The 22,773-nt window shown below is 49.1% G+C and overlaps 1 protein-coding gene across 10 annotated transcripts in view; it reads left to right on the forward strand.

Moving 5' to 3' along the window:
* The window catches only part of GIT1 (GIT ArfGAP 1), a 534,945-nt gene extending 523,244 nt beyond the window's left edge, over positions 1-11,701 (forward strand). For all 10 annotated transcript variants that reach the window (XM_078680041.1, XM_078680045.1, XM_078680044.1 and 7 more), the window contains one exon: positions 9,704-11,701. In XM_078680041.1, the coding sequence (XP_078536167.1) occupies positions 9,704-9,916 (213 nt within the window). In that variant the 3' untranslated portion in view covers positions 9,917-11,701. The remainder of the gene's footprint in view (positions 1-9,703) is intronic.
* The last annotated feature ends 11,072 nt before the right edge of the window (positions 11,702-22,773 follow it).

Genomic DNA, 22,773 nt, shown 5'->3' on the forward strand with positions numbered 1-22,773 from the left:
ATCCTTCCACAGGTCCTAGTGCACACAGCACCACAGATAGCCTTATCAGTACATCACCAGCGCGCGCACAACCTCGGTTGACAGCTGTCTCGTACATGAGTGGTAGCTCACGCAGCAGCATCATAAACATGGCATGTCAATGGGTCGGTGCACACAACAGCATGACATTGATCCTCCCAGCTGAAAACACCCAACCACAAACCTTGCCCCACTGAGAAGCAGTGTCTGTGCCGGCGTACGCGGGTCAATGAAAGCTGGGGTCTGAAATGGCATTTCCGCATCTTAAGATGGTTCAGTTTGTGATGTGCGCACCACAAACCACATCACTACAACAAACACCGAAGTGAGCTCGTCCCTCCTGTGCACTCCTGCCTCCACCTGGCGCACGCCTCCTGCCTGGTCCCCAGCTTTACCCGCGCAGCCTCAATGCCACGGCTCCCCGGCGACCACAGAGCTCTGAGTCTATAAGCCCCGTCATTGGCTCCCTCCTAGCTTCTGCTTTTGAGATTGGCGGTGGCCACTGCTTCTCGGTTTCCACAGGGCGGGCTACCCGAACGGTGTCGTCTCAGACTTCTGCTGCAGAGATGCACAGGGCTCTCCCCGTGCCACGCAGGCGAGGTAGGACATGGTGAGGCTGAAGAGTCTGGATAGCTGGCCAAGCACAGAGACTCTAACGAGTATGGAGACATCGGGGTCATTACTGACAGGTCTGTGGGTCTATGAGGTTAGTGACACCTCCCCAGCCCTACCGACCCCCGGTGCCACGGCCTGTTGCAAATTATCCAGCTCTTCCTGCAGTTAAAACCACCTCTAATGCACATGGATGCAGAGGCACGCTGTGGGAGCCAGGCACAATGCCACTGCATCAGTGTCCTGCAGTCATTCAACAGCGTCATCAGTGACAGCAAGCCCTCCTCACCCCCCCCCCCCCCCCCAACACCCCAAGAAAGAATAATGGGGTCTGTACTCGCTAAGAAATCTGCAGGGCTCGCCCCCTCACAGCCAATGCTGCCTCTTCCTCCCCACGCACATCATGTGTCCTGCAGGCTGAGGGCTGCTTCACTTCTTCCTTGACAGGACAAGGAATTCAAGGAAAGCAGCGTCCCGCGAGTGCTGCATGCGAGAGCGAGCACCAGGCCATATGTTTTGAATTATCTCGCCCGTGTCTGGGCACGATAATTCAAAACATATGGCGCCATGCGGCTAACAGCAAGCAATAAGCCACACATGCACAAGCGTGTGTGTGGTGAGCTTTTTGAAGCCTTTACAATAAGTCTCGCAGAGCAGCGCTAGACGAGACCTAAAAACTATCACTTTTAATAAAAATCACTCAGTGCAGTCATGTAATCTGATATACTAAGCTAAAACTTTAGAGAAATGCCCTTTCTTTAATTTTGAAAAGGCTTAATCACATTTATACCCTGTGTTTGTTGCATAATTAACATTTACCTCTATCATTTTCAAAGCTCGGATCTCACAGTGAAGTGAGACCATAAACTTGTCTTTGCGCTACTTACTAATGTATTGGCTCATGCACTTCTTATTGTAACTTAAAGGAAAAGCCACCTTTCTTTTCTCTGAGTGCCCATTCGCCCCCTGCATCTTCCTCATCTTCATGCTAATGGCACTGTTTGCTGCCATCACATCGCAGGGCATTTCTGCCTCCCTTCCCAGCTGGGTTCCTGAATCTTTGTTGATGTGCAGCAGATTTAACAACTGATTTAATGCCTTTCACAACTGATTTAATGCCTTTCACACGCCTGCCTTTCTGAAAGACGTGCATTTATTTAGACACAAAATGCTCTTGAAGGGTTTATAGAGTGGCCTGTGCACACCATAAAAGACACTGGGCACTTCAAGGAAGCAGGGTGCACAAGCAAGTGCTCACCCCGAAGGAAACATGGGTTATATCAAGCACAGCCCCTTGTGGAGGAAGGAGCTATATTTGGCTTTGACAACTATGACTAATGTTTCTCAGGAAGATTGGGATTTTTTGGGTGCTGATATCTCTGTTGAGGATATTCAAGTGGCTTTATAAAGTTTACTCTCAGGGAAGTCTGTAGGGACCAATCAAACCCCTTTGGCGTATTATTAAACCCAAATCTGCTTGAGCTGTTGCTTCAAATACAAAAGGGCCACAAACCCCAGGTTTAAGAAAACCACCAACATCATAGTATTTTTGAAGATAGGTAAAGCTTCTTCTGACCTAGGTTCATATCGACCAATTAACTTAATAAATAATGATATATATATATTAAGCTGTATTCCAAGATTCTAGACCTGCGATTGGGTAGCATTATTGCCAAGCTGGTCTCCCCTAATCAACACAGCTTCATCTTTGGGAGGGACAGTACTGATCATGTCTGGTGGGATCATGTCTCTTTGGTACAGCTGATGTTGCTGATGTTGCAAGCGACCCAATGGCAGTGGCCCTGTTGGATGCTAAAAAAACATTCAACAGGGTCACTTTGCATTATCTATGGAAACCTATGGGTTGCCTTTGACTAGGGAGGAGGTATATTACGGAGGTGCAGACAATTTATCACAATCCTGTGGTCCGGTTTCAAACGATGAATGGACAATCTGGTCCAATCCAGAGGGTTGCAAGGCAGGGGTGTCCTTGCTCTCTCCTGCTTTTTGCACTGTATATCAACCCCTTTATTCGCAGGTTAGAGGCCAATATCGCTGTGCCCTCTATCAGACGGTTTGGCTGGGAGACAAAAATCTTACCCTATGCGGATGATATCACAGTAGTGACTACAACTCCGTATGCAGCAATACTGATAGAGAAAGAGAAAGCTGCTAAGTTTGGTGAATTTTCAGGTTATACTTTGAACTCCAAAAAGATGCAGATTGTAGTGAATAGGCGAGTAGTGGAACAAGCAATTTACCTTGGTATTACTATTAGTGCTAACATGGATCAGCTAGTTGTGAGTAATCTGGCACCAATAATGGTGAAGGTAAAACAGGATCTGCTGAGGTGAAATAATTTACATCTATCTATTGCTGGTAGATTTAATATTTTTATTGTTTTTTTTTTTTTTAACCGAAGGTACTGTATCTTTTTCGCGCTATCTTGCTAGAATTTGAAAATGTATTGTTCAAAGCTTTAGGACTCCTGCTCTCCAGATGTATCTGGGCGTATGGTAAAACAAGGAGGGCTATTCGATTTTATCAGAGAGAGGGGAGGGTGGGCACTTCCAAGTTTGAAACTCTACCATAATGCTGCTGCTTTTCATTATATGAGATCTCTTTTTTGGAAGGGATGCAGAGGAGCAGGTGCTAGTACAACATGTATCTATTCGGTAGGAGAACGTTGGGGGGGGGGGGGGGTCCATGCAAGCCATACCTCATTGGAGTCCCCCGGGTGTCTAGTTTTCAGCAATGTGTGGGTTTGGTAGTTTCTCGATATGGCTGCCGAGCCCAGGGCCAAAAACCCAGGTGACCCCCTTGCAAAACCAGGTTATTTTGTGATAGGTAATTTTGATGTCACCTCAATATGTTTTGGGCCCTTGCCTCGCAGGTACTTGTCCCACCCACGCAAGTGAAGTACCACTTTTATCGGGAGAACTGGGGGGGATGGAAAATTGGGGTTTTTCTGATATTAGAATATTATGACACCATAATGCAAGACAAATGTGTGACTATAGTCACATTTTGAGGTTTGCATGGCATTCTGAGTAAAATGAAATGTTGGGATCCATGAGAGGCACACCAGCCAGCACTCCCCATGTTTTTGGTTTACAGAAATATCTAAAGTTTGAAAATGTTCCATAGTCAGACTACACCTTAGCACTGAAAGACAAATGAGACAAATATGACTGCCTATCCATCTGTTCCTCAAGTACACACACATACTGGTTGGATTTGACACGAGGGTGAGTAAAAGGTTCAAAATGTATATTCTGTTAACAAGAGATTTCACAAATAGGAAATGCACTGTTAATATTTAAAAGGTTAAAAACCTGATCCAATGACTCACAGCTCGTGTGCTGTAAAGCCACAGCAAGGCACCAACCTCTTTACAGGCTATTCACACACCTTTCATGCGTGACACACAAGATCATTCACACTACCAGCCGCAGGCCCAGCACATTACAACATTTGTTTCAACCGACAGCATCATTCAAGGACCCATTACTTTCATTGTACGCCCACATGACTGACACGGTAATCACACCGGCTGGTTGTTGACATAGTGTGTGCAGTGGCGTTTGACTAGCAGTGTGCAGCAATTCACTACTCGCACACTGCCAGCCAAATGCCAGCCCACACAAACAGTCAGCCAAGCACCAACCCACCTACACTGCCAGCCTACCTACGCATACCGCCAGCCAAGTTCCAGCCCACACACACTGCCAGCCAAGTGCCAGCCCAGGCACACTGCCAGCCAAGTGCCAGCCCAGGCACACTGCCAGCCAAGTGCCAGCCCAGGCACACTGCCAGCCAAGTGCCAGCCCAGGCACACTGCCAGCCAAGTGCCAGCCCACGCACACTGCCAGCCAAGCCCTAGCCCACGCACACCGCCAGCCAAGCGCCAGTCCATGCACACTTCAAATTTATTTTTAAGAAGAAAGAAAACACACACCAATTGGAACTAGACACTAAACTATAACTACAAACACAACAGCGGTAACTAAAGACATCATTCTAATGCCAACCGTGAAACTGAACAACTACATAAAACCATAGAGACCAGGCAGCACACTAATAGACTCACGGTTGCTCCCAAAAACTCTTGAGTGTGATACATTATAAAACATGTGGGCACACACAGCCCAGGATTAGAAGGACAATCAGCACAGTGCATACAACTCTCCTTCTGCATACCTCTGCGCATACAGACTCGACATCTCTTACATGGATTGGTGTTTTTGGGGCGTGGGAGGACTTAAATCAGGAAAGTGGCGATCTTTCAATCTAGCCACATCCTCCACCACTCCAACACTAGGGACACTTGCCTGTTCCACTACAGCAAGGCTGCCTATCACAGACTCCTGAAACTGAACAAAAGTCATCTTTGATGCAGGAGAACTCTCCTTGAACACAACAAAAGCATTAAAAGTGGCTAAATTGAAGAGATGGATGGCCAACTTCTTATACCAAATGTAAGCCTTACGAACAGCAGTGTAAGGTTTCAACATCTGATCTACTCTATCAACACCACCCATGTGCTTATTGTAGACTACAGTGCACAGACGTTTGCGCACTTCAGCAACCTGACCCCAAACAGCCTCAATGGAAGTACTGTCATCATGGATGGTAGTCAGCATGTACATATCGCTCCTATCCACAAATTTCACAGCTAGCAGTTCCTCACTACGCAAGGCACTGCACTGTCCCCTCTGAAGGTTTTTGAAAAACAGCTCTTTTGGGTAACCTTTACGGTTAAAGTGTATTGTGTCACAAGCAAAAGTGTCCACATTGAACAATTCCTTAAACAATTGCACAGCAGTGTAGAAGTTATCAAGGTACTAATGGTGACCTTTGTTAAACAGTCCTCTAGCAAGTTCCCACACATTTTTCTCTGAAACTCCAAAAGTGGATGGACAACCAAGTGGGTCAATAGTGGAATCCCTACCAGTGTACACCCGGAAATTAAATACATATCCTGTCCTACTCTCAGACAACATATACATTTTAATCCCATAACATGCCCTCTTGCTAGGAATGTACTGCCTAAAAACGAAACTGCCCTTGAACAGGACCAAAGACTCTTCAACAGCTATTTCTTTCCCTGGGGTATATATCTCTGAAAATCGATCTACAAAGTGATCAAGAACAGGCCGAATCTTAAAAAGACGGTCGCAGTCAGGATGATCTTGTGACAACGACAAAGCATTATCAACAAAATGCAGCAAAAGTAACTACCAATCACAACTCATAACTGCAGGAAACATGGTCATTGCCATCAAGGGAATGGTAGACCAATATGAAGCCAGGGACGGCTTCCTTATCTAGCCCATCAAAAAAGTCAAACCCAAAAAGTTCTTCATCCCATCCAGATTAGTGGGAGTCCACCGGGTAGCTCTAGAGCGGGGCCTAAGTCTGGCACTGTTGTCCCTCAAAAACTGTTCCGCATACAAATGAGTCTGCTCAAGAATCTCAACCAAAAATACATCATCCATAAACAACTGAAAAAACCTGTACAGGCAAAATATTTTCATAATCCACTCTACACCCTGCATCACCACTAAAGGTAGGGGACACCGACTGCACAATGTTTGGATCAATCCAGAGTCCAGCACTTCCAGTAGAAACCCCTGTAGCCCCAGGCTACAATCCAGGTGTCTCTTGCTACGCGATCGACACATCAGTGCCCTCCTCTAAAACAGGCACTTCATCCACACTGAGAGTAGCTTCATCCGCACGGAGAGTAGCTTCATCATCAGATGATTTCTCGTGGACAGAAAACTCACCTCCAGAATCTTGCACTCTCTCCTTTCACTCAAAAAAACTGTCAGTCTCATAATCCTGCTCAGAGTAAGATTCAAAAAGCATACCAACCACCTGCTGAGCAGTAATTCTACTAATAGCCATAAGCCTTACTAATAAAGGTAACTTGTCAAACGAGTCAATAACCACAAACACTTTGTAATAAACAAAATGTGGCTTTTATCACAAAGACCTATATACTCCAAAACTATACCACTCATTTGCCAGAAGCAGCTAGTCTCACCACCACCTACTCTGCACAGACACAGCAAAGATCAACAATATCCCACTAAAAAGAACAAAGAGAATTACACATAAGACAATGCAAAACACATTGCAAAGAATTTCAGGCTCAATACACTAACTAAATATGCTGCCATTATGACACCACTTACAAAAAATACATTCATGCATGACAATAATGCTCATTTAGAGTAAACACAACAAAAATGTTTTTCTTACCAAATAAATGCAACTACACAAAACTGCAGAACAACCACTGCAGAGACCACAAACAAGAATCAAAAGCTTTGCACTTGAATAAAATGGAGAAATAAAACATTACAATCACATATAACAATAATGCACTAGTCCACCCACAATCCACCAGCCAAGCTAAGGGGTAGGTGGGCCTAAGAGCAGAAGGTTGATCTGCCTCCAAGGGGGGCAGAAACAGCCAAAATATTCACCCCCGTAAAAGGGGAGCAGCCCTTGCCCAAGAGGCCACTCCCCAACACCAACGTTTAAAAAACCCTTGTGGCTAGTGGCTTCTACCCCCCTTGGGGCAGATGCCCAAACATATGGCTGATCTGCCCCCAAAGAGGGCAGAAATTACCACAATGATCTCCCCCATAAAGGGGAGCAACCCTTGCCCAAGGGGCCACTCCCCAGCTACATTTTAAAAATAAACCTGGTGTCTAGTGCCTTCTGTCCACCTTGGGGACAGATGGGCCTGAAAACATATGGCCGGTCTGCTCCCTAAGGGGGCAGAAACAGCCGCAAGAATCACCCCATAAAGGGAAGCGACCCTTGCCCAAGCATCCAAAATCAAAAAAACAGAAATCCATTGGGCCACACACATTTTTTTTAAAATCAGCCTATCTGCCCCCCACGGGGGGAGAAACGGCCAAAATAATGCTTCCCAAAGGGGAGCGACCCTTGCCCAAGGGGCCGCTCCCCGCAGACATAGGTGGACACAATTATTTTTTCTAAATGCTCCGATCTGCCCCCCAGGGGGGCAGAACTGGCAAAATAATGCTTCTCAAAGGGGAGTAACCCTTGCCCAAGGGGCTGCTCCCCACAAAAATATCCCTGGTGGTCTAGTGGGGCAGAATGTTTTAAAAACTTATGGTCCGATCTGCCCTCCAGGGGGACCGACACGGCTACAATAATACTCTCCAAAGGGGAGCGACTCTTGCCCAAGGGGCCCCACCCCACAAATAAATCCCTAGTGATCTAGTGGGCACGTCTATAAAAAAAAAATGGCCAGATCTGCCGCACCCCCGCCCCCCAGGGGGGTAGACCCAGCCAAAAACATTGCCCCCAAATGGGAGCGACCCTTTCCTAGCCTAGGGGGCTGCTCCCTGAAAACAGTAAATCACCATTATAATAAAAAAAATATAATAATCCTCAGTGTCTAGAGGGCATTCCTGCTGCACGATCGCGCAGCAGGGATGCTCAAAAGAGGCATCGGTGGAAAGGAAAACCTTTTCTTTTCCCCGATGCTTCTTTTGTTAAAATCCCACCCTCCCCGAGGAGAAACTTGCCTCCTTTGCTTCCAGCGCGTCCGGTAGCATGTACTGACATCAGCATGCAAGGTGTGCGGACGTCATCAGATGACGTGGATTGGCGGGCCAGGGAAGGGCTTCCCCTGCCTTCCCCGGTGGGGTAACATAAAGGGCAGCCCACAAGGTGAGAGTCCGCGCTTCCTCCGTGGGTGGGTGCTAGGATGGCCAGGAGCCGTCCGATGCACACGCCCACCATGACGTCGGACGGCTCCCGACCGTCCGCACGGAAATGTATCCCAAATAGCCGAAGTAGTACTCTTATTTAAATCTGCACAAGTACTGGTATGCTGTCCACCTGCCGTACTGTTAGATTTTAAGGTATGGTATCCATTTCCACTAGGAGACAGGTAAAAATTGTAATACTAGTTGGGGACATTATTATAGTTTCTCTCGGTTTTTGTGGGTTAACACTTTTGTTATTACACTTATTACTGGCTTAATCTTATTTATATGCTGTGTGACCCTTACTGCTGGCCTGGAGTTAGCTAAAGGAAAACACTTATGATTGAACTGAGTGGGGTACCCCGCAGTAATGAATGCAGTACTTTCGTGTTGCTTTTTTTGTATTATTTATTATCTACTAATGGATTGATTGGAGATACTTAATTTTGATTATTTGTGACTTTTTCTCTTCCCTTCTCTGATGTATGTGTGGAAATATTTTTTTAAAGTATAAGAAAAAATAAGAAAAAAAGGCACAATACGGAAAAGTAGTGGTGTATATATGTATGGTTTAATGATTTTTTATTTTTGTCTTTTTAATTATTTATGAAGTATTCTTAAAAAAGTGTTGTATTTTAACTGTTTTGTGCTTTTTAAGATATTTTTTATATCGAAATAAAGCTTTGTGACTACGGCTTAGTGCCCTAATAAATTATTGTCTAGGGATGTAACACATAGGTCTGCAGTACAGCTTTTCTCATGCACTTAAACATTGGACTCTAGGGACTTTGTGAAATGTACCTGTAGGAAATTAAGAGCAGGTGGGCATGTGGTCTACTCCTCCCCTCTCTTGGGATTCATTGTTACACCCCAAGAATGCTTTAGCAAACCTTTTGCCCCACACTATATAATACATGCAGACCTTAACTAGCGTGATCTGTGTCTGCTTCGTTATACAGAAATATAGCTGCCAAGTGTCACTCTGATATAAAACTCTTGACCGACACATGAAATAAAATTCAAAAGATATTGCCTGTGTCTGCTTGTGAAACCAACACAACGCAAAAGATATTATTGGGCTGGAGAGATCAAGTTTAGCATTATATCAAGATTATATTATGCCGAAACGGTTATAAGTATAGATTTTATGGAGACATTTCAGATATATTTCAGGAGAGAAGAAGGTTTGGTAACTTTCTGAAGTAGATTCTGCAGTGCTTTGTATTCTACTCAAAAAGTGTATTTCTTTTTTATTATATTTTCTCTTCCTTACCTGAACACCCACCCCATTATTCTAAACAAATCTTTTTTTGCTCCAGAAACCTGCTCTCGAGACGGTGCGTAGTTCCCTGCGACTCCTGAACGCCAGCGCTTATCGCCTGCAGAGTGAGTGCCGGAAAACTGTACCACCGGAGCCTGGGGCGCCTGTGGACTACCAGCTCCTGACGCAGCAGGTCATCCAGTGTGCTTACGACATAGCCAAGGCAGCCAAGCAGTTGGTCACCATCACGACCCGAGAGAAAAAGCAGTGACTCGCTTTGCGCTCCCGACACACTCCCCGCCCTCCGCCTCCCGACACACTGGCCACCATCTTTCCAGCCAAATCGTTTATCCAGTTATGCCCAACTGGGGGCCAGGAGGAACTCAAAATGCCCTTCCTGTGTAATAAAATGAATGCCAAGGATTCACGTTTATGGCAGTGGGCGCCTCGAACTCCTGCACTCGGACTGCAAGAGGAGCCACGCTGCTGAAAACTGTCGACTTCGATGCCAAACTGTTTTATATAGATCCTATATCGGAGGATGGGGGAAGGGCGTGTTTTGTTTGATCATCCGCAAATATGGCCACTTTGCCAAACAAGTCATGTATCCGAGGATCCTCTGGAACAAAATCCATAAGGATCAAGCCGGTGGTCGGCCATGGACTTAAGTGTCCTTAAAAATCCACCACATCATGCGATACTCAGCCGGAGTGCTCTAGCAAGAACAATTACAGTACCGGTGCCAACCTACTAGTGTCAACACGTAGCCTTGTGGGTCCTGGCTCTGGCCCATCCACTCCTATTTGATTAAAGAGGGCATGCCGCATTGTTCCTCCTCCACCTACTCCCTCATCCTGCCATCTGGTGTCAGAACGCACATGCGCAGTCTGATCCAGTATGTTTCTCTTCCTCTGTCTCATGTAAAGTTTCCTCGGTTTGCTCCGCTGGGGGGCTGTGGTGCTGCCATAACGCATGTTGGGGGCCCATGATGGGGCTTGCGGGAAATGCAAGTTGATTATTATTCAATGCCTTATGAAAGGATGAAATCCGCTCTTCATCTCCAAGGATAAGTGACTCATCTCCCACTATGTCCATGCCCACATGTCCATGAATCAAGGGGTCCTATCCCAGCCAGGGGTTTCTCTGACAGCACACTGTCCATTCCGTGGTCCTATTCCTGTGTCTTTCTCTCCTCACCCTTCACACTTTCACAACGTCCTCTGGTTATTCTGCAACAGAATAGTGGTGCATACGTTCCCCCAACTCTTAATGCCCCATGAGCTACAAAGGAACAGCTAAAACCTTGTTACAATGCCCAGGTGATTCAGTCATCTTAGCTGTGCACTGGTGTATGCCTGTATGATGGCATTCCCAGCCACAACCCTGGTTTATGCCCTGTAGCCTCATTCATTCACGGGAGTCTAGATACATCTCCCAAAGTCCTAGTCATAAGTTTCAGGGTTTTGTTGCATCCTTTTTCATCTAGGGTTCTTTAGGCTTTTGGTTGAAGGGAACCTGACACCTGACCTTACTACTTCTGTGGGATAGAGGGTTGGTTAGGGGAAAGGACTCATGAATAATCACGACATTAAGGACATCTTTCCATTCCATTTCCTCATCCCAGGTCCTGTTCATACTTCACAAATCCAGTTGGTCTTCTTACATTTCCCCCACACTTTTTCTTTTCTTTTCTTAATGTGAACTTCCGTATCTGGACTTGGGCAGCCTTACACTGGAATTCAAATATATAATATATATATACGTATGTACATTTTTGTGAGCTTTAATGTATTGGATCTCTGAACACTGCAACTGCCTTGGTTTGTGCAGAAGAGTTGGACTTGCTTGAAGCTTCGGCACGATTGTAAGACATGTTTTTTTTATGTTTGCACTGGAGCTCATGGGGTTGTGTGGTGGCACTGACAGTGATGAGATCCAGAAAGCAATGCCAGTCACTCGTGTGCCACGTGATACTAACAATTGGCACTAGGATGGAGTGAATAGCACAAAAAAGTCAAATAATAAGAGACATTAAACCATTATAACTAAATGCAAATCTAAGTGTACTTCTAATGTTTTGCTAATGTGTAGTAATTTAAAGGGAAAATACAGAAACTCAAGCATACTGTCGACCTGATTCAGAATAAGTATGTTTAATATGAGTACTCCTAACTAAACTAATAGTTTAGGTCAACCAGCCTAAGAATGGTAGTTTAATTTTTGCCCCAGATTGTTCTTCCTCGTTGTGACTGTACAGTTTGATTGAGCAGCTTGAAAGGGTTCACATTTGCATACTTGCTATGGTCAATACATTTTCCCATGTCTAGCTCAGTGAGTTAACATAGAATGTCTATAGAGCCAGACATGTCCTAAAAGATGGATCAGTGATTTATGATTGGCTGACTTCAGCAGTAATCTGAAGATCACAAGTTTGAATCCTGGCATGACAGACTCGGCCTTCCATCTTTTCGAGGTCAGTGAAGTGTGTACCATTGGATTGTGCAATAGTATTCTCGTTTTGTTTAGAGGGCAAAGAAACAACAGAAATGAGACCTGGAATGCTGACAAAAAACAAGTTATGAGAAGGTTAAGTCCACTTTAAAATTCTAAATTCTTGACACAAAGCCACAAGAAAGAAGATAAGCAGGAGCTCAATGGAAAGAAGTAAAATAGAGACACGAACTACATTCTGCCTGCCGTGCAAATCCAAAATGCAGCCTCATTAGAAGCAGAGACCTGTACTTTCCTAATGGTCTGCTTTTGCTGGAAGCAGAAAAAAAATGTTAATTATCCTGTAACTATTGGTTTGTAGCTTCACCTCTTCCCCCCTGCCTTCTTGGATGCAAGCACATGATTCCGTTGAGTTTATCATTTCATATATTAATTTACAGTGCACCTGTACACACTTACTATCCTATTTTGCTTCACTCTATGTACATCAATCATCTGTTGGGAACGTGAGAGTCTATATTTGGTGGACTCTTTGTCCTAACACATTGAGTTTCATGGAGAAGTAACCAGTATTCGTAGCATGTGGTGGCCATAGATGCATATGCTTAGCATTAACCTGCCATCTAGTGTTGGATTCGGGCAATTACAGGTTGATTTTCTTCTAAGAAGTCTTCGAGTCACGAGGTATAGTGACTCCTCCTCTGGTGTGTATGCTCATGTTCATCTTCTTTGTTAGATTGTTTTTTTCCTGCCATCGTTCGGATGTCTTTATCTCAGCTCCGGGACCAAAGCTTCAGGCCCCACTGAGGCCTTCATAGGCTCTCGATTTTTTTTCTCCTGACAAACAAATATCCGAACGAACCAGAAGAACGCAACTGGTGCTATCGATCACTTCACGGCACCCGACTGGGCCCACCATTCTGAGGCTTCTCAGTCTCCATTCTACAGGTCTGCATCCATCAGTGCTTTAAATGGAAAATAATACGTGTAGGTACTCATTAATATGAGCTAGAGGCGTGGCTAGTGGGCGGGGCTATGGGGCGGGGCTTATGGCGACATATGATGATACATAATGACTTCTATATCAATTGCAGCAACTATGAAAAACACATGAGAAATGTGTTTATATAAACGAAACCGGTTAACTCATTACAGAAAAGGAAACCCAAATTGGATGATATGTGAACAGTTCCATGTTTTGTAATATTTGCTGCTTCTTAATGCCATGCAGTTATTTGTTGGTGTTTGGCACAATACTAGATACACTTAAGCACGCACACACACACACATGCACACATACACAAAAACAAGCAGACGTACACAAGCATTCTACACATTCCCTCTAAAATCTACTGAGTGTCCTGATTCTCTCCATTTTCTCTCACAGAAAACAGGCACACACACGTCTCCTGTTCTCCCCTATATGCTGTACTCATTCCCTAAATTTGCTGTCTGGAAAATTAAAGTCAAGTAATGTACCAGATTTGTGACTTTACAAAAATGTTCCTTGGCTGCAGCTGGCATGTTTTTAGGTCGAGCGTCAGCGAAAGACCTATTGTCAGCCGTATTTGGGAATGTGGACACGAGAGGTGCACGAGCGCAGATTTGACCTCGTGGGCGCGCACGGCGCCGTGCCCCCCTCGTGCCTCACATTCCCGTGCGCACACAGCCAGCCCCCACACCCCTGAACACACACCACACAGGCACACGTACACACGCTGCCGCCCCCCCACCACACACACACACATACATACATACAGACACGCACGCATACACACGCCGCCGCCCCCCCGCTGCACTCACACACAGACACACACCCCCGCCCCATGCATCGGGAGATCTGCCATCCCCCCGAATCTCGGTACTTACTAGTTAGGCGCCTCTTCCTCCTCGAACTCCGGCCCGTCTAGAGTCAGGCTCCTCTGCAGCTCCGGAGGCTCCGGGTGGAGGAGGCAGTGGTGGGAAGGCGGGCCCGGCTTCAGGGGAAGGACCGAGAGTGGCTGCAAAACCGGCAGCTTCCCCCAGACCGGGGGCGCATCCCCGCCAGCCGCCGCCAACATCGCAGGGAGCGGCGGTTGCAGGCCCCCAGCGTAGGAAACACTGGGAAGAGGAAAAGGGGACGAGACCCACGGTGCGCGACACGGCACAGGGAGGCAGTGCGCGCCAGGCCTCCGTCGCTGCCTGGAACCTGTGCGCGCGCTCCCCAGCCTGTCGCGAGCACGCCTCCTTCTGGCTACTAGCGTGTCCCAGCCGCCGCGGTCACAGAGCAAAAGTGGTGGCAGCATCTTTTCAGAAGTGAGTCCGGTGCTAAGCACCGGCACTTATTTAATAGGGCCGGGTCTACATAACACGCCAATGTGAATGTCAGTCAGTAATGTATATAAAATTAAATTACCTCAGACTCGGCGCGTGGAGCGCATCACTTATGTAATGTTATTTGTTCATATTACTGACTCCAGCAGTCCGTCCGGTCCGACTCAATGTAATTATTTCAATGATGCAGATGACTCATTTCAAATTTGTTTTAGGCGCCTGCAGTGTCGTGGCGGATAGTGTTGCTAGTTGCTGTCAATGGGTGTGCCGCGGGCACAGGACACTAATTGGGCAGGGGACTGTATTTGGTTATGTGAGGGTAGGGTTGTGCGGCAGGCAGCGTGTGCGTGTATTTTGTTCAGTATGCCACGCCCCGGCACACGCACACGCACGTCCTCGCTATGACTCAGCGGTTAACAGGTGGTTGGTTAGCCCACTGTGTAGTGAAGACAGCAGCAGGCCCGGGCCGCCTATTGAATAAAGGCAGGCCGGCCAGTGCCCGGCCACCCACCACCACCAGCAGTAATCAGTAAGTAGCAACGCTGCTTTTTTTTTTTTTGGGACTCGAGCCTGGTGGGTGCGTTACACTTCTGTGACTGCGAATGAAAGTCAAGGGTGTGGTAGGCGTACGCTAGCACCAGCTCCAGTCGGTGATGAGGTCGGGCTCTCCAGGGTTAACTTTAAAGGCCCGTAGGTATACCGTTTGCTTTTTGTTCGGCCGGAGTCACTAGTATGAAATGTACACGTAGTTAGGCCGAGGTTAGGCAGGGCCAGACCTCGCTGTATTCCTGGTACGAAAAGGTATGTTTTGAATGTGTGCCTGCTACAGGTAACATTTTCGGACTTCAGTCCTACTTGGAGCAATGATAAATACCCACTACCGAAGGGCATGGCTATCATTCATGAGGACGTTGAAAGTGCACCAGGGCGCATGAGTTGAAGGACAGACCTACTAAATTATTCCATTGACATTTCAGAACCATTTTCTTACATCGTGCTCTCTAAGCCAGGATAGCCCCTCTATGATATTCAAATTTCCATTCTGTACGTTTCGATTAGAAATGACATGGTACACTCATAATTACTTTAAAAGCAAAAACACGGATAAAACAAAGATGTATTGATGTGGTTTAATTTCTTTTAATATGACGTTGAGCACTTCCTACTCCGACTTCTTTTCCCAAACACTTTATTAAACTGACACTGTTATCATGTATCAGAAAGAGAAAGTCTGACTCTTGAGCAATGGCGTATCCAGCCACTATAAGAAAATAAGAGGCACAAACCCATTGATGCTTCGGCGACTTAAGGCAAAACTGTGCATTACTATATAACACATTGATGAGCTCTCGAGGGCACTTCTATTTTTAAAGTGTTCACTCCAATGCTGACACTGTGCAGTAATATGCAATGCTCACTGGGGAATGTAATATCCCTTGCTATACTTACAGGCCTTGTGTACTGCAGTGCTCAAATAGGCCAGAAAGTGAGTACATACGAACATTTCTGCTCCTAATTTTGGGGTAGAAGTGTAATTCAAAAAAATGACATCAATTGACCCTTTAAAGTCCATGCATGTCAACACCACTCCTATAGGTGACGTGGGTGTAGGGGTGGAGACCTGCTGACAACCTCAGGCTCTACTTATACTCATGTGGCTCAAGGTAGCCAATGCATATTCGACCAGAGATTAAGTACCGCCTGCTCCTATATGTATAAAGGACTGCCCAGAGAATGAAAGTGCATGAGCTGGTTCCATTTGTGAATTGGGACCTGCCTCCAAAAAAACACACGTGCACAGGCAAATGAAGTGGTAGGATTTTCTTTTTATTTAGCCATGGTGCACCTCATCGGAATGCTGTACAGTATGGCTAAAATATATTGACAAAGACAAGAGATCCCAAAGGCAAGACCCACGGGCTTTGCCAATGCTGGTTGTTTATTCTCTTTGTTAACTCAAGTCATTGTGTGCAAGGACACCTTTATGCGTGCTGGTGTGTGTACATGGATGCCTATATGCCCTCTGGTCTGTGTTCAGGATGCCTCCAAACCTCCCAGCTGCATGCATGGATTTTGTTTGTCTGTTTATCTTTGTGCATGGACACCTACATTTTTAGTGGTCTGTGTGGATAAGTGCCTGTTGGTCTGGTGGTTTGGGCACATTGGTATGTGTTATTGTTATGTATAGGTTTACATATCGCATTATATAGGCATCCATTATCGTGTTTTGCAACAGGGAAAACTTGCTGCACTTCACAGGAACATATTGCTCAAAATTCGATCGTACACAACTTGCAATCGTTGGAATCGTGCGCATTAAAACCTCTTTATCAGCGCAATTGGCTGATGTTGAAGTCTGGTACGCAACAACTCGTTCAAATATGTTAGCTCAATGTTTCACGTTTTATTACAAATGTCACCAACATTTTTTTAATATTTCACTTCTGTTCATTGTATTTTATTGTGACGAAAATCCAAGAACATAATCTTCCCAAAAGTTATTTACAAAAATGTAAGCCAGTGCCATTATAAATTACAATAACTTTTATTTAACTATTAATTATTGTAAAAAATAAAAGCCATTGTTCTTTGTAATATCAATACATCTAAGTCATGTAAATACAACACATATTGCATTACAAATGCTAAAGATGTCCCATTTGCGAAAGTTAAAACTATTGGCATTATAAATGACAAAGCTATTCATTTCGCTATTCTCAAAACCAACACATAAATAAAAAATTTGTCATTTACAATACTAATAGCTCAAACTTTCCTAATGCGAGACCTATTGCATTGCAAATGCTTGTTCTTATTCAATTCGTTATGAAAGCCTGCACACTTTGATTCCACAAACCTGCTGCAAAGAGGATCTAAAGGCATTGGGGAGCAGACTGAGGCTTATGCGCCGGGTGTTCTGTTTGTTTAAAAAATGAATTATCGGGGCGTGGCTTGACCGGCGATGTGAGCAGACGCACGCTTGCGGGGCTCCCGCCGCCGTTGGGCCCATCATAGGCTATCTGTGCAGATTTCGGGAGTCCGGACCCGCCACGCACAGCCCTGATGCCCCTACCCGGCTGGGCAGTCTGTTTGGGAGTGAGTTCTCCGCGCGCCGACTGACAGGCAGGACAGAGCGGCCGGCTTGTCACCAGCGGTCTGGATCGGCCCGTCCGCCATCTTGGGCTCCCAGCGGCGGCGGTCTGCGGCGGGGTCTGGCGGACCCTGGGGTGAGCGGCGGCCACGGACTTGAGTACCCCCGCCCTCCCTGCGCTGAGGTCTGCCGGCGCCCTTACCCGAGGCGGCGGCGGTGTGGCAGAGTGCCTGGAGCGGGGCTCGGAGGCGGCTCCTGGGTCCGGTGTGCCCCCATCTCCCGCGCTGCGGTGGGCAGCTGAGTGACTGCTCGGTCCGGTGCCTGGCCCCGGTGGTTGTAGGAGGCGCTGCTGGCCCCCCCTCCAAAGCGAGCAAAGCGGGAAGTGTCCGGCCCTGCGGAGACACGGCAGGCGGCGGAGACATCGCTAGGTGCGGAGAGCATCTGCAGGCAGTGCCCCTGGGGCACTTTGGAGCGCGGACGGCGCCATTCAGCAGGAAAACGTCGCAACGACTAGGCTTCACTGCGGCCCTTCACTGGGGGTGAGTACGGGTCTGGGGCACATGTGTGTGGGACGTTCCCTGGTGCTGGCCCCCTAGTGATCTGTTGACCTAGTGACCCCTGCGGTGCGTGACTGCCTGGACGCACATCAGGAGCGGAGGCGCAGTGACCTGGTGATCCCTGGACTACCTGCCTTGCCACGTGAGGGACGTACTGAGTGCTCGCTGCTGCGGAGAGGGCCGTCTCGGGGCTAGGGCCCCAGAGTGCGCTGAGAGTGTGTGCCGGTGCTCCCCGCCGCCCCCATTGGTGTCTTGTGCTTTCACCCGGACGACTCACGAAGAGCGAGGGCCCGGACGCGGCCTGGAGGACGCCCTGTGGACTGCGCGGAGGATGACGCGCACGAACAGAAACAACAGAGCGGAATCAGCGCCGACCCCCAAGGGAAACCCGGTGACGGCCATGTGGGGCAAGGTGGGGGCGCCGGCGGCCAGTGGCGGCCCACCTGCGGAGATTGCAGATCCCCCCCCGGTCACGCAAGCGTTCATGGCCGCCTTCATGACCGAACTGAAGACTGAGATCGGATCCCTGAGGTCGGAGGTCCACTCGTGTGTCACGGAACTCCGGAAGGACGTAACGGACTTGGGGGACCGTGTGGACAGCCTGGAGTGGACGGCGGACTCACGCACCGAGGACCAGGAGCATTTGTGGCAGCGATTAACGGCCCTGGAACAACAGAACATTGAACTCCAAATCAAGCAGGAGGACTTGGAGAACCGGGGACGACGGAACAACCTCCGCATCCGCGGCGTGCCGCTCGGAGAAGAAGGGGAGGACATGATGGACTTTGTGGCGCAACTTCTCCACGAGGTGCGGGGTGACGAGGACGTGTCGCCTCCCACACTGGACCGGGCTCACCGTGTGGCGGCGCCTGCGGGGAGATCGGGGCTTCTCCCGGACATCATCACGCGGGTGCATTTCTTTGTGGAGAAGGAGGAGATTTGGAAGCGTGCTAGGGACAAGCCGGACCTGCAATACAAGGGCCACAAGATTCAGATCTTTCAGGATTTGGCGCCCAACACCCTTAAGCGACGGCGCGCTTTTCGCCCGGTGACAGAGAAATTGCGGTCCCTGAACATCCCGTACCAGTGGGGCCATCCCTTCGCACTTATCTTCCAATGGGAGGGTAAACGTAAATCCCTGCGATCCTACGATGAGGCGGCTCGACTACTCCACATTGCTGGCTCTCCTCCGAGTAGCCCCTCCAGGCGCCCTCCGAGCAAGAGGACACAGCTTACCCCGGACTGGACCACGGTGCCGAGGAGACAGCGTGCAGCGCCTGTCGACGTGCCCACCACTAGCCAGGCCAGGCAGGAGGTCATCGCCCACATCAGAGCGCTGGAGGAGTCGGAGATTGACCGTGCTGACCGCTCCCCTACAGGTCGGTCCTCCACCTCGTGAGTTGGCCTGCCCGCCTATGTCATCCTGCTTGAGGTACTGTTCTCTTGTGCCCTCCGGAGGGCGGGGAAGGGTGTGGGACGGGTGGGAGGCTGGATGTTTGGACTCCTGTTCTCCTTGTGCTGGGCCTGGAAAGGTGGGGGCTCCACACCTTTTAGTGTTACCGGCCAGTCATGTCCCACCGAGACTGTCTCCTGGGGAGTGACATCCCGATGGACATTCAAACCCGAGGGTGTAGGGTGACCTACTTTGGAGACATTGTACTTTGGCCCAGTTGGCCACGTTTTTACGGCCTAGTCCGTCCATCCTTCGGACTGCTAAACACTTGGCTCTCTTACTTGACTTTCCTTTCTCTCTTTTTTCTGTCTTTTCTTCCTTTCTCTGTCTGCTCTGCCTGCTATGGGGGGCTGGGGTGGGGGGTTGTTGCGGGGAACGGGGGTGGGCCCTCTGAGTGGGACTCTGGGCGGTTGGGTGCTCTGCTGCGTGATGCTTTGCGTGCTATCCCTAGAGAACCCCTAGATGGCGAGTGATGTAGCCAGACCCCTTAAGATATTGTCGCTCAATGTTAAAGGCCTTAATTCCCCTAACAAGCGCCAACAGATCTGGCATTACTTTCTGCAGCGCGACCCGGACATCATCTTCTTGCAGGAGACCCACCTTCTTCAGGCGGATACGAGGCGCATGGCGCACCCTAGATACCCCCTCCAATTCTGGGCATCAGCGGATACGAAAACAGCTGGGGTAGCGGTTTTGTGCAAAGCTGGCATCAGGCGGGGTTCTGGCAAGCTCTTCCGGGGTGGTGATGGTCGCTTCCTCAAGGTTTCGGTCGAGGTGGGCTCCCGCCATCTTACGCTATGCAATGTGTATGCGCCCAACCTGGCACAGGATCGCTTCCTTCGGGACCTTTTGAGTGCTCATGTCCTTCGGGGTGGGCCCTCGATTGTTTTAGGGGGTGACCTTAACCTGGTGTGGTGCCCTGCAGTGGACCGGAGTGCGGGCTCCTTTCATGGGGCGGGGGCGATGTCCTCGGCGCTGCGTAAACTGATAGGCGATTTGGGTCTCTTTGACGCATGGCGCTACTTCTCCCACGACAAACGGGACTATTCTTTTTATTCTAGTGCTCATCGCTCTTACTCCCGCATTGATCACTTGTTCGTCTCACATGACCTGATTGGTGATGTAATGGACGTGGAAATGTCGGACATATCCATCTCGGACCATGCGCATGTAGAGCTGAGCCTCAGAGATCGGCGGAGTGGACACCCTAGGGAAATTAAGTGGCATCTGCCCCCATACCTCCTCAGAGATGCGACGGCGGTTGACGGCATTCGCGCGGCTATCACCTCCTACTTTGAATTTAACGATCTGCCCGAGACGCCGTTTCCGGTGGTATGGGACGCCTTCAAGGCCACGATTCGGGGTCACATCACCTCCCTCGAGATTGCGAGAGCGCGTGAACGGAGGGCGGTGGAGGAGGGCCTGGTGGCGGACTTGCGGGAGGCTGAGGCGCAGAATCAAGAGGAATCCACTCTAAAGACGCGGAGGCGCCTAGCGAACCTGCGGGGGCAATTGCGCATGCTGCGTGCGAATCGGGCGGAGAAATCCCTCTTGGCTCTGAAGCGCGTGCACTTCGACGGGGGGGACAAAGTGGGGAAGCTGCTGGCGAGGAGACTGAGGGTCAAGGCGGCCAGATCCCACATTGCGAACGTACTGCTCCCGGACGGGTCTCGAGCAACAACGGCGGAGGCTAAAATGAAGGCGTTCCGAGACTACTACGCCTCCTTGTACACGGCGGCCCCGACTGGCGTTACCCCGCCAGAGGAGGTTCTGGAGCATTATGGCGGAACGCGCTTGCATCCCGCAGCGGCGGAGAGGCTGGAGGAGCCACTTACGCTTGCCGAGGTGACCGGGGCCATCAGAGACCTGCACTTGGGGAAGTCGCCGGGCCCTGACGGCCTACCGCTTTCCTTTTACCGCCTCTTCCAGGAGCAGCTGGGCCCTTATCTCCTCAGACTCTTTGCTTCCTTTGATGGTGGCCAAGGCCCCTCCCCGGACATGGGGATGGCGGAAATAGCTCTAATCCCTAAGCCCGGGAAAGACGCGGCGCTTTGCTCTTCTTACCGCCCGATTGCGCTGCTAAATACTGATTTTAAAATTTACACGAAGGTGCTGGCTAAGAGACTCGATCCCCATATGCCGGACCTTGTTGACCCTGACCAGGTGGGCTTCATCCGGGGACGTCAAGGGGCTGACAATGTGCGGAGACTGGCGCATTTGGTAGGGAAAGTGCATCACTGGCACATCCCGGCGTGCCTCTTGTCGTTAGACGCCGAGAAGGCGTTTGACCGCGTCGACTGGGGGTTCCTCCGAGCGGCCCTCTGTAAGATGGGAATCGGCCCGAAGATGATTGCCAGGATCATGGCGCCTTATGTGGAGCCGAGAGCGCGGGTCAGGGTGAACGGGAGGTTGACGGAGCCGTTTGCCATTGGTAGGGGTACGAGGCAGGGCTGCCCTCTATCGCCATTGCTGTTCGCCCTGGCGATTGAACCGCTGGCGGACCTGATCAGGCGAAACCCGGACATTTGCGGAGTTCGGATGGGGGGGCAGACCCATAAGGTGGCGTTATACGCTGACGACCTCATCCTCACTTTGACGGAACCGCGACAGTCCTTGCCGGCACTCCATGAGGTGCTCTGCTCCTTTGAGGGCGCCTCTGGCTTGAAAATTAATCACGACAAGTCATGGGTGCTTAATCTCACGATCCCCCAGGCGGACGTCCCTCCCCTGGAGGTGCTATGCCCCTACCGGTGGACGGACCAACACATCCGATACCTCGGCCTCTCCCTGACTCCCTCTTTGGAAGGTTGGTCGGCGCTCAATTGGGCGGAATGTCGAAAAGCTGTTCTCACCGACCTGCAACGGTGGAAACCTCTTATCCCCTCGTGGCTGGGTAGGTTGAACGCAATCAAAATGTCCATCCTGCCTAAAATACTCTATCTGTTCCAATGCCTTCCCACGCCTATCCCTTTGCCGAAGATTAGAGCCTTGCAAAGGGACTGTACTAAATTCATCTGGGGGGGCAAGCGACCCCGCTTCTCTCAGTCACTCCTTATGGCCCCGCGAGATCGAGGTGGGCTGGGTTGCCCGAATCTGGTGGACTATTATTGGGCCGCTCAATTGCGGTTTGTCATCGAGTGGGGCATTAGACAAAGCGAGAAGGGGTGGCTGCATCTGGACCGGGCGGTCACGGGTCGCACGATCTGGAACCTCGCTTGGACTCATAGGGCGGGACGGTCCCCTAGCGCTTATTTGGCGATTCC

The sequence above is a fragment of the Lissotriton helveticus genome, chromosome 3_1, assembly GCF_964261635.1.
Source record: "Lissotriton helveticus chromosome 3_1, aLisHel1.1, whole genome shotgun sequence".
Lineage (NCBI taxonomy): Eukaryota > Metazoa > Chordata > Amphibia > Caudata > Salamandridae > Lissotriton > Lissotriton helveticus.